Raw genomic sequence first — 12,011 nt, 5'->3', positions numbered from 1 at the left:
TTTCTTTCCATTGTGCCTTTCAGGGGAGAAAATTGCAATGCCCATCCAGTTAGTGTTAATTGCAGGCATGCAATTAATTCATGTGCAGGTGGAGAAACAGAGATATTAGATAATGTCCAAAGCAAATCAATGGTAGAATAGGAAGGAATTGGCCTTCGAGGTTTCTGCTTTAACTAGTGCATGGTGCCTCTGGTTTTCTAGCATGTAATTCTGCTTTGAGCTTTCTATTTCTGTGATATCCAAGGGGATGTTCTGAAGCAGAATGAGAGGGAAATTTACTGGCTAGAAATCAGCATTTGAGGAAGCCCATTTTTTTTGGTTTTGACTATACATCTAGCAGGGTTTTGTGTAATGTGTGTAAGTAAGAGTTTGACATGAATAAGATCAAAGCACCATGGCGTTGTTTACTTACACTGTCAGTCCATCTACGTCAAGACAAGCAGTGTTTGTGCAGCTCAAAAGCCAAACAGGCATTTGTTTCTAAAGTTCTCCTGTGCAGACTCAATTGGGGTGACGCCTGACACCCTCCTTCTGCAGGCAGCGTGAATCATTCCCCGTGAAAGCTACCAGCCATTAATTTCATTTCTAGAACAATAAATCAGCTTCACTCACAGATTTTGCTCTCCAGAAGCACTGCAAACATGCCAAATAAATCAAAGGGCATTTCTCCAAGTGTAACTATTATTACCGGAGCGTGGGCCATTCCCTGCTGCGTGCGAAATGAAGCGTGTGATGCTGAGCCTGCTGTCATTCCTGTGCTTTGCTGGTAGGGGCTCAGTTACTTTGTGGTGGGGACAACATGCCACATGGATACTCACAATCCAGCCCCCTCCATCAGTGGTCATGTCACAGTACACGGGCACCCGCTGGCTGAGGTCCCCATTGATGGAGATGGTGTAGACCCCGCTCAGCGTGTCTCCGTTCATCAAGTGCTGGGCACAGTCCTGAGGGTTAGCAAACACACGCCCTCCTGCAAAATCAAAGTAAAACAAAAAAAGGTAAAATTCAAGCAAAGAGACACCTTTTCCCCATGCTTCAGGCTCCACTAGTTACAATCCAGGAAAAGTCTGTCTTGGCTCCTGCACTCCAAGTAATTCCACAAGGCAGTGAGACTTTTTATCTGCCGTCGACCTCAGAGGACTTGCTGGAAAAAAAAATGTCTGCATATATTAATTATTCTTCCATATGTCTTATACTGGAAGGGTGCATGGTAATGTCACAATGAATGATGAGGGATGTCACTTCTTGGACCATCTTTCTGCGCTGTGTCTGAAACCCTGGGGTTTAAGCTGTCACCAGCATATTTAGACAGCTGTGAAAATACCAAAAACCTGTTCTCGTCTCAGGACTGCCAGCTCTAATCAAGTTTTATAACAGTACTCATTCCAGGGGGATTCTCCTGATTCTCCCTGCCCTTGGAAATGATGGTGGACTTATGCTGAGATAATTGTCACTTGCAAGCTGAGCAGGAATGAGTCTATGTGATATGCTAGAGGTAGTTAGCATGGGCTGTGTGACTGTGCTACAGGTGTTCTCTAATGAGGAGACATCTTATTTTGTGGTCAGAGTTTAGGAGAGTCCTAATTATGACAATTATTCTGGCAGTATCGGAATATCAAGTCTGGAAACATTTTTTTCTTATTTAAGAAAAAAAGAGGGAAATAAAATACATCTTTTTGGTGTTGGTATGGATGGTTGGATGATGGAATAAATGAGTACAGAGTTGGCAATGTGGACGTGTTTTCAAGGATGTCTCTGTAACAAACTGAGAAGGTGTGAGGGACCTTCAGATCTTCTGTGCTGTGTGTGTGTCCATCACAGTTGTGCAGTGCCCCATAGGACCAAGGCACAATCCTTGTCTGTTGCTCCCCACTTGCGTCTGTTCCCACCCACCTTGTGACCTGAAGACTTGAAAGTCATTGCTGTGTTCAAATGTTGAAGTTCCTCTCTTTTTTCTCCCCATCTTCATGGTCTGTAGCACAGCCTGGTGAGATACTGTTTGTATTTTATAGTATCCAACAATGAAAACTTCTTCAACAATAACCACTTTGGGCTCCCCTGTGGAGATTGCTTGTTTCTTAATTTATATTCATATCTTTAAGAGCCAAGGAGACCTTGAAAGACATTTCAAACCACTATAAATTATAAATACTGTATCTGTTTCTTCCTTCTGTCTCATCTGTATACAATTCCCTAAGAACCTTATGCAAACATGAAACAAAAGAGGCTGAGCTATTAATATGTCAGGGGGAATAGAAGAACCCCGGGATGTGTATGTAAGCAGAAGGAAGCAAAACAATTTAAATTAAGCCTGAGTGGCTTTCTTTACTTTTTTTTTTTTTCTTGTCATTTTGTCATTAAAGACAAGTCCTTGTTCTCTGCAAAGTGCCTTGATGCATTGCCAGAGTAAACTGAGTTGCAGATCTGGAAGCTTTGATGAGAGATGCTGTCCATGGTTTGCATTGCCTTGGTCATAGCTCCTGGTTGCTTCTGTCTCTCAATACTGGGGTAAGTGGGAGAAACTGACCTGTTGCTAATGCCCATCTTCATCTTCAAAGCAAGTTAAATGTGTTGGATGCTGCATCAGCTGACAATGGGGATGGACGCGTCTGAGGTCTGACACTTCTGTTTGATGGAAAAGGGGCTCTCCTTGCCTGACACAAGTGGGTTTCTGCTGCTTTATCCCACCTGAGAAGTCACTCCCATGCAGCTTCATCCCTGACTCCCAAGCAGCCTCAAAGATTACATGTCTTTTTCTATCACCTGCCTGAATTGTACTGGATTTATGCACATGTGTAAGAGCCAAGAACAACAGGAGAGCATGTTTTGTAGATGTATTAGAGAAGTCATTTCTTCTTTTGTTGATGTAAATCGTTTCTGTTATCTTTTAAAAACAGGCGAAGAGACCTTTGCATGTAACTGAGATGGGGAAGTGTATCCATAGCAGACTCAAAGAAAATTCTCCTAATTTGAGAATTAAACTGGCAGCACAGATGGGAGGAATTTTGGTGGACATCATCTGGAGACTTCTCAGTGCTGTTGATACCCAGGAAAAACATGACTGGATTCCCAGCCCTGAACAAGATATATTCTGTCTGTAAGTATCCTGGCCTAGCCATGATTTTAAAAGAAGATGAGGGACAATTTGTTTTGCATAGCTTCTATTATGAATGATTGCAGAGGATGGGAGCAATGGTGACATTCTCTTGCAAGCTTCATTCTTGGAAGAATAAGTATTCTCTCTCTGAGGGTCGTGGTGACTGTGGATGCCCACATTTTGATTTCAAAATGAAAACACTCCCATTACTTTAGTGCCTTGGTAGATTGTGAATGCTCCAGAATGAGAGTGGAGAGGAATAATGCAATTAGATAAAGTGCTGGCTTTGCTGTCTGTGATTCCATTGGTGGTGGAGGAGATGCACCTACTTGATATTTCCAGGGACACTCCAACCCTGAAAACTTTCAAGGTCAAATTCGACAGGGCTCTGAGCAACGTGATCAAGTTAAAGATGACCTTGCTCACTGCAGAGGGATTGAAGCAGATGACCTTTAAAGATTCTTTCCAACCCAAAGCATTCTGATTCTTTGATATCATGTCCACAGCATGGCAACACTGGCTGGGTCCTCTCCCAGCAGCATTCCTGTTGATATGTGCTGTTCCTTTTAGTGGGTATTTTTTCCTCTGTTTATCCACTTGAGGGCAGATATGGGCAAGACAAAAGGGCATGGCAGATGGTTACTGGTCTGAAGCTCAAACCCCCTTGCCCTGGGCTGGGTCTCATGTTTGAATCATAGCTCCTTCAACCATTAACTTTTTGTAGCAATGCAGCACCGTGGGTCGTGGCATTGTGAGTACCCCTCTTTGGATCATGAAGGAATGCTGCCTGAGGAGGGACCGTCCCTAAGAGCAGTCCATTTCCACCAGCGTGACATGTGGGCCAGCCTGCATGTGTCTGGGTGGATGCAGAGTGAGTGCTCACCTGTGGTGAAGGTGGTGGAGACGAGGCCGCTGCGCACGGCGTTCTGGGCAGCCTGCAGGTGCACCGTGTACTCCGTGGTCTCAGAAAGCCCCTCCAGGCGGATCCACGTGTCCTCTGCATCTACAATCAGCTCCTGTACATGGGTCCCAGAAGGAGGCAGACACCAAGAGCAACAGATGAGAAAAGCGCTGGGGAGCCTAAAGAGCAAGTGAGGAGGGAAGGGAAGCCACAAACTACTGCAGCCCTTGGAGCCTGGCTGAGGAGCATTGCACGGTTGCTTAAACCCCTGGGCTGAGTGAATGTGAGATCAGCCAATATACCCAACATTTCAGAATGGGCTGGGCTGAGTGAATGTGAGCTCAGCCAATATGCCCAACATTTCAGAATGGTTTGGGTGGGGGAAAGCAACCTGGTTTGGAGATGGATTTAAATGTTTGCAGTCAGTGTCCTCTGTCAGTTGGGTCTGCTGGGACCTGTATGCCTTCAGTAAAAGACATGACTGATTGCCCAAGCAGTGCAAGAAATAGAGCTGGCCAAACCTGGTTATCAGCCAGTTTTGACTCTGTTGATTCCTGTCATGTTCATTTTTCTGGTTGTTGGCCAATGCCACACAGCATTATTGGACCCTTTGCAAAGCTATTATCCTCTGGCTGCTGTGAGCCAATCAAACCAGCAAAGGAAATCAGACTTGCCATGACGCATTTCTGATAGTGTTTGTTGCAGGTTCTCCAGACAGGCAGATGTGGACACACTCATTAAATAATCAAATGCATTGTATTGCAGAATTAATTAGCTGCCTGTGCCTATCTTCCTTTTTTGCAGGCAAGGTAAATAGCATTTTTAGAATCTCTGCAGAATAATGCTCTCCTGCCTCAGCTTGCTTGTGTTTCACAAGCTGTGAATTGCCGCTGTTCCTCCAATCTTTCCAGGTAACCCCTCTGTGCCCAGACCAGTAGATGTGCATCAACATTTTACCTTAGGCAGTCTCTTCTTGCTTTTTCCTGTCACCCTGCTTAGCAGGAAGTAGTGTCTGCCCTTCTGGCCTCCCTGAGCCACTGAGCATCATTCTTTTGCTTTGCTTGGCTTCTGCTTATTTTAACATGGTCTTATGACTCCCTGAGTGAATGAGGCTCTTTGGTGTGAGGACTCACTCACCTTCCTGCTGCCATCGGTGGATCTGTAGGTCATGATGTAATTCTCAATCTCTCCCACGGGAGGAGCCCAGGACAGCAGGGCGCTCCGTCGCGTGACTTCACTGGCTGTCAGATTGGTTGGAGGATCCAAAACTGGAAGAGTGGATAGGAACACAGGGAAGTGAAATTTCTCACACACAACCACCTCAGCCCTGCTTCCCAACTCAGCACACTGGGATTCAACCTTGCAGCACTGAGCTACAGCCCAAAGTCATCCTCACCCTCAGTTTCAAGACCTCATCACCCATCCCCAGGCTTGAACAGAGCTCTGCAAACCCTCTCGACGTCCTCCTCTACCTGTGTGCCACCTTAAGGGTAAGAGCTGTGAAATTCATGTGCTATGGGACCTGTCAAGCAAAATGGGTTGTTGTGTTCTTCTGGACTATGGCCTTGGGCAAAAAAAAGACCTGGTCAGGGGTCTGCTCAGGAAACCCCAGCCAGGGAAAATCACCAAAAGAAAGGGATGGATGGATGGATGGATGGATGGATGGATGCTGAAAGAGTAAAAATAATGGTTGATGCTTGTTGATTAAAATTGTGTTCTTGTGTTGTGCCCTGCACTGGTCATTGGGATTGGTGTTTGTGTCCTTTTGGCACACGGCTACCCCTACACTCTTGCTATATATCAAGAGCTTTGTCTCAGCCTTGCTGGCTGCTTTACCTGGGGTGAGTGCCTGGCTAGGGATGAGGAGTGAGGGAAGGGATTGCACGTACGAGTGGTGAAGTTGGTGCTGATGGTCTGGCTGGTGAGAGGCCCACTGGTGGCATACATAGACACTGTGTAGGTGGTACTGGGCAGCAGGTTGGTCAGCTGGTACTCCTGGTTGTCTCCATCCACGAGAATTGTTTCTCCTGCAACTGTAAGAAAAAAGGGATGAGTTAGGGTATGTGACCGTGTTCACAGGGGTCCAAGGAAGAGGGAAGAGATGAGGATCTGACTCCATGTTTCAGAAGGCTTGATTTATTATTTTATTATATATATTATATTAAAACTATACTAAAAGAATAGAAGAAAGGATTTCATCAGAAGGCTAGCTAAGAATAGAAAAAGAAAGAATGATAACAAAGGCTTGTGTCTCAGACAGAGAGTCCAAGCCAGCTGACTGTGATTGGCCATTAATTAGAAACAAGCACATGAGACCAATCACAGATGCACCTGTTGCATTCCACAGCAGCAGATAACCATTGTTTACATTTTGTTCCTGAGGCATCTCAGCTTCTCAGGAGGAAAAATCCTAAGGAAAGGATTTTTCATAAAACATGTCTGTGACAAGGGTAGACATTCAAGGTGGTTCTCCAAAATGTGTCTCTGGATATGACCTCATGACAAAAAGCACTGCTATTGCTGAAACAGTGGTGCTGTTCAGTCTGAAGGGTGGTCTGATTTTTCCCACAATCCCTATAAAACCCAAGGCAAGGGCTCCTTCCCTTCTCCCTCCGTGAAGGGCTCCCACTGAGCCCAGGGCTTTGGGGTGTGCAGAGGCAGAGGTGAGCTGAAGCAGAGCCCTGGGGTACCTGCACGGCGTGTGAGGATGAGCACGTAGCTTTCCACCTCTGACAGCGGTGGGTTCCACTGCAGCAGCGCCTCCGTGGGAGTGATGTTGGTGGCTGTGACCCCCAGGGGGACATCCATGGCTGCATGGGGGAGAGATCCAGAGAATCAGAGGCATTGGGAGACTGGACTATGAGCTGAAAGGGCTTCCTGTGGTATATTGCTTTATGCCCTGCCCTGCTGCCTAGACACATGTGCCTGCACAGGAGTTAGTGCTGCACAAGCTGGAGTGCAGAGATGTTGTAGTTTGTGTTACTCTTCTACCTGGGCTGCTCTTCCACTCTTTTCTAGATGCCCAGTCTGGCTTGTTAGGGATTTTCTTTAGGCTTTGAGGAGTCTGGAGATAGCAGAAGGTTTTATTCTTGCAGCAGATGCTGCTTGTGACAGGACTTCCCTAGGGATTATTTCTGGAAATCTGTACTCTGTTTAGGAAAGGTTGTCATGATTGCCCAGCAGCATGTTTCTGGCTTCCCTGTGCCTGGTACACAGGTTTATCCTTTTACCCATGACTACCCATGCATACTTGGGATAAACTTTGCTGAGACGTACTTCAAAAGCCCACAGTGAGCCCTTGTGAGCCCTGCTTATCATCTCCAGCTTGCATCCAGCTGGTATGAGGTCCAGCTTGCTCTCAGTCACCTGAGTATTACTGCAAGCAGGGCCTGCCAGCCCTGGGCAGGGCTGGAGCTGACACTGTTTGGCTGTTCCCTGCCCACCAAGAGCTCCTTCTCACCTGTGTATGCAGTGATGGAGGCCAGCTCGCTCTCCTCCCGGCCCCGCACGCTCTTCAGCTCAATCTCATACTTGGTGGCAGGCTGCAGGTCCTGCAGGGTGTACTCAGTGGCATCCCTGGAGATGGCCATGCTGTCTGTCCTTCCTGCGGAGATGGAGCCAAGAGCTTTGACATCACGGCTGGCCCCATCCCTGGGGCTCAGGAGGGGCTTGGGAGGGGAGGGCAGTTCCACAGGACACTGGAGATAACTGGATTTTGTGCCTGCAGGTGCACTCCTGTGTGCCCAGCACTCTGCTGGCCTGGCCTTTCCAGCATCATCCACAAAACTAGGGCCAAGGGACATGAGGTAGGTGAGGCAGATGAGGGAGCTGGGATTTCAGGACTGAGCCCTGAATTTAAGCATCTCTGGGGAGGGCACACTGCTGGGGACCATTCTGTGTGCCCCTCTGTGCCCAGCTGGCTGCGGTGGTCCCTTCCCATTCTTATCCCTGACACGCCATCGTCTGCTCTGGAGCCAATCCCAGTTACTGGTGGCTTTGCCCAAGGCACTGAGGTGCTGCCTGGGTGAGGATAACCTAGTGGCCTGCTTGGGCAAGCAGATGGAGGGAGGGCTGGAGCTGTGAGCTCAGGGCATGAACAGGAGTGGTGTGGCCCCTTACCTTCAGCAGCACGGTAGGATATCCTGTAGTGGTCAAAGGCAGTGATGGGAGCACTCCAGTAGACCATCATGGACTCCTGGGTGACATTGCCCACCCTGAGGTCCTTTGGCGCATCAATCCCTGGTGAGATGGAGCACAGAGAAGAGCTGTGGGAGGCAGGCCCACTCCCCATGGCCCTGCCTGCCCTCCCCTGTGCCTGCTGGGGGCTGTCCCGTGGTACCTGTAGTGATGGAGCCCACGACAGGCTCAGAGCTGATGGTGCCATGCACGGCCACCAGGGACACCAGGTACTCTGTGGCTGGCTGCAAGCCCGTCAGGCTGGTGTGCCTGCGGGTGCCATCCAGTGTGACCTGCTGGGCCTCCTCCTCCTCCTCGTCCCGGCGGCTGTAGGTGAGGATGAGGCGGTCTGCTGGTGGGGAGGGGTCACTCCATGTGACATTCACGCTGGAGGATGTCAGCTGGGAGAAGTGCAGCTGGGAGATGGGCCGAACACCTGGAAGGTGGAGAGGAGAGATGCAACCCCAAATCCTTACCTGCAGATCCTTACCTCCCTGTTATTCCCAGTGCTTGTATGGGAAATACTTAAAAGAGGTGGCAAAGCTGAAGATTTGGATTCTCCATTGATCTGAAACTGTGCTGGGATCAACCAGCAGATCCAGGAGAGGAAAAATGGTGCTTTTCTCAGCTCCACCTGCAAACATCCTCCATCCCAGACCCATACAGTGTGTGATGGAACTGTCCCACTGCAGATGGTATATGTTGTCTGCACTTCCTGACTGCAGACTTTTCAGCCAGAAGTCCTTGTGAGGTCCCTCAAGGCTTCATTTCTTCTTATGGGCACACAGGCCACCCTGACCACAGAGGACAACAGAAGGCAGTTGGGCAGTCTCTGTCTCCAGTTCTGTCTTGTCAGTAAAGCAAGTGTGTTCAGTGCTGCTGCCCAAAGGGATTGTGCCACCACATTGGTAGGGCCATCCTCCTTTTGGGGTCAACTGCTCCTGTGTGGACACACTGGCCCCAGCTCTCATCCCCATCACCACCTCAAGGGTTTTAATGCCAGGGACACAGTGGGCTGGCAGAGGTGCCAACAAGGTCTGTGCCCTTGCCCCCATGGCAGCTTGTGTTTCCCTACCTGTGAAGGCATCCACGGTGGCCTCCAGGCTCTGCTGCCGCCCCCTCTCAGCGATGATGGAGATGGTGTACTCTGTGCCGGGCTCCAGCTCTGAGAGTGTGAGCTGTGACTCGTCCCTGGACACTGTCACTTCCGAGGCCATTCCCGAGGCGGGGGTGAAGGTGACACGGTAGTGGTCGATGGGACCCGTGGCTTTGGTCCAAGCCAGCGAGATGGACGTCTCAGTGGAGGCTGTCACCAGCAGGTCCCGCGGGCTGTCAAGCTCTGTGGGAGAGGGTTGGTGCAGAGCTTTGTCCCCATGCACACACTGTCCCATGGGGGCATCTGAGCCACAGCAGCCAGCTGTGCTTGGAGCAGGCAGTGGGGCCAAACTCACCGGTCCTGGCATTCATGGTCGCTGGCACGCTCTGCTGGCTGTCCATCACGGCTGAAATCCCAATGCCATACTCTGTTCCCGGCACCAGATCTAGCAGGGAGGGCAAAGAACACAACAGGGTTTGAGAGCAGCACCTGGCAGGGTGACCTCAGGGTGTGTGTGACCCCTTCTCCCACCTCCCACTGCTAGGGGCACAGGAGGGCCCTCCAGGGGATTCCTCGGGTCAGCAGTTCCTCTGCACATTGCAGAAGAGCTGAGTCTTTTCAAAAAGCCCTGTGGATGCCATTGGACAGAGAATTTGGATTATTTTAGCTCAGAAACAAGCCATTTTTAAAAGTTGTTGCTGAGGTCTGCTGCAATTGCTGGCAGTGAGACAGAAGCTCTTGTGTGTGTGAGCTGAGATGGGAAGGATAAAGTAGCTGTGTTTTTTTCCAAAGTGATGCAGCATCAAATATTGTCACAGGGCTGGTGTCTTGGAAAGAAATAAACTATGCAGAGTAAATGAAATGCACATTAATTGGGCAAGGTGCAGTCTTTCTGGGAGCTGAATCAAGCCCTGTTCTTTAGAGTGGACTTGAGGTGCCTCTCTCAAGGAACTTGGGAATTGAGCTCATCCAGCTCCTTTCCTCTTGCACTGTTTTATCTCCATGGAATATCTCTTGCCTCTGCCTGTCACTTCTGCTTGGCTGCTGGTGGCTTTATTCCCCTCTTCCCTGTGCCTCATGATCTTTCCCACAAAGCTAGAAAAAGCCATAAACTTTCCAGCTCAGCCTCACTGTGCCTTGCCCAGGGGCAGCATCCCCTGGAGCCACCAAAACCTTTCCCAAGTGGTCGGGAGAGAAGGACACTCTCCTCCCCTGCCTTTCTCTTGCTACAGTGTAGTCTTAGTGATGGGGTGAAGATAGACCCCCTGGCCCTGCTCAATAAGTGTCAGAAGTATTCTGGAAAGAAGACCCTGGCAGAAGGTAGGAGAAGGAAAAAATGAGCATGAGGATATAAACCTTTTCTCTCCCAGCTCTTTTGAAATGAGCAAAATTATGGTTGTTTCTGTGCAAATGCTGATTTTTAATAGAGATTATGGGTCAGGGCCAGGCTTACTGCACTTTTAAGTGTAAATCTTTGATAAACTCTGCTCAGTGCCATTCCACACTGCTTTTCCTGCAGGTAGATGAGATTGGCTGGAAGAATTGCTGGTTACTTTCATACCATGGATCCCATCAGGTCCTGGCTGACTGGAAAAAAACCCCAATAGGTTTTGCACAAAGTCCAACAAGAACTGATCTTGACTTAAGAATCTGCATCTCTGCAGCTTTCTTTAGTTGGGTTTCTTGCAGCCTTACCTGAGTCTGGAAGAGCCTTGGCAGCTTTTTTAGTTTTATTGAGAAAAAAAAGAGACTTTAGGCTCTTGCCATATATTCCAAGGCAAGCTCAAGTTAAGTAATGGATATCGTCGCAGTTTGTGTCACTGTTGTGCCTCTGCCCAGGGAGGGGATTTTGGCCCATTTTTAATGCTTCTTCTCACCTAGAAAGCCAATAAATGTCCTAAAGGAAAGCTAGCAGGAGTTCAGCACTGAGTCTCTGATCTCATCCTACTTCTCCCCACACATCCTCATCAAGAACACAGAAGAAACCAGCCCTGATGTTCTTCTTTCTGCATTCCACATTTTTCAAGATAACTGCTCTAATTGCCTTGCTGCCCTCCAGCCTTTCTTGTGACTCTGCTGCTGTCCCTGTAACTTAACTTTTGGCTTTCCCACTGACCTTTCTCCTATAACTTCATATGGCAGATTCCTGAGCCCTTGAAGGTCCTGGGAAAGCAGAGAGTCAACATGGAAGAACCTGGTGTCCTTCCATACTGAAGAACTTCAAGACAAACAAGAGAACATTTTTGCATATAATTTTTTTCTTTACACAAAATATGCCACAGGAGCAGCAAATCCATGAGGTAAGCAGTTCTAATCAAAAAGCAAGGAAATCACATCTCACATGGTGCTTTGCTGTGTTGCTGCATAAGGTGTTTGGGGCTTTCCTGGCAGTGGGAGGTGGGTGGTGTTTGCAGTCCCTATGCTGACCTGAATAATGTGCCACTTGCTCAAAACCAGCATCTCTAGATTTGGGTCTGCTTTGAGCCCAATTTGGAAGAAGGCACAAAACTCAGGCACCCTGGCTCCCCATCACTGCCCATGGGGCATCATTACCCATGGCTCTTTCCAAACAAGCAAAAAAGGGAAGGGTGAAATAATATTTTCCTGTAGATCAGCCTGAACAGGCTTCTTCTCATTTCTCCCTTTGCTCCTTGCCAGCTCTATTTGCCACCTGGACAGATGACACTGTTGAGTCAGGGACAGAAACACGACTCCAGTGTTCAGGGGGATCAGAAGGCAAA

The 12,011-nt window shown here is 48.5% G+C and overlaps 1 protein-coding gene across 2 annotated transcripts in view; it reads right to left on the bottom strand.

The window, feature by feature from the left end:
• The window catches only part of TNR (tenascin R), a 77,408-nt gene that overhangs the window by 4,518 nt on the left and 60,879 nt on the right, over positions 1 to 12,011 (bottom strand). For both annotated transcript variants that reach the window (XM_054285671.1, XM_054285670.1), the window contains exons 9-18: positions 9,626 to 9,715; positions 9,250 to 9,513; positions 8,338 to 8,610; positions 8,118 to 8,237; positions 7,459 to 7,602; positions 6,689 to 6,808; positions 5,888 to 6,031; positions 5,136 to 5,266; positions 3,981 to 4,113; positions 819 to 970 (exon numbers count right to left, since the gene is read on the bottom strand). In XM_054285671.1, coding sequence (XP_054141646.1) covers positions 819 to 970; positions 3,981 to 4,113; positions 5,136 to 5,266; positions 5,888 to 6,031; positions 6,689 to 6,808; positions 7,459 to 7,602; positions 8,118 to 8,237; positions 8,338 to 8,610; positions 9,250 to 9,513; positions 9,626 to 9,715 — 1,571 coding nt within the window. The remainder of the gene's footprint in view (positions 1 to 818; positions 971 to 3,980; positions 4,114 to 5,135; positions 5,267 to 5,887; positions 6,032 to 6,688; positions 6,809 to 7,458; positions 7,603 to 8,117; positions 8,238 to 8,337; positions 8,611 to 9,249; positions 9,514 to 9,625; positions 9,716 to 12,011) is intronic.

Source organism: Melozone crissalis, unplaced genomic scaffold (genome assembly GCF_028551555.1).
Source record: "Melozone crissalis strain CALT ecotype California unplaced genomic scaffold, PUWL_Pcris_2 ptg000045l_1, whole genome shotgun sequence".
Classification (NCBI taxonomy): Eukaryota; Metazoa; Chordata; class Aves; order Passeriformes; family Passerellidae; genus Melozone; species Melozone crissalis.
The sequence above is the reverse complement of the archived record's forward strand: the minus strand, read 5'-3'. Positions and strand labels throughout refer to the sequence as shown.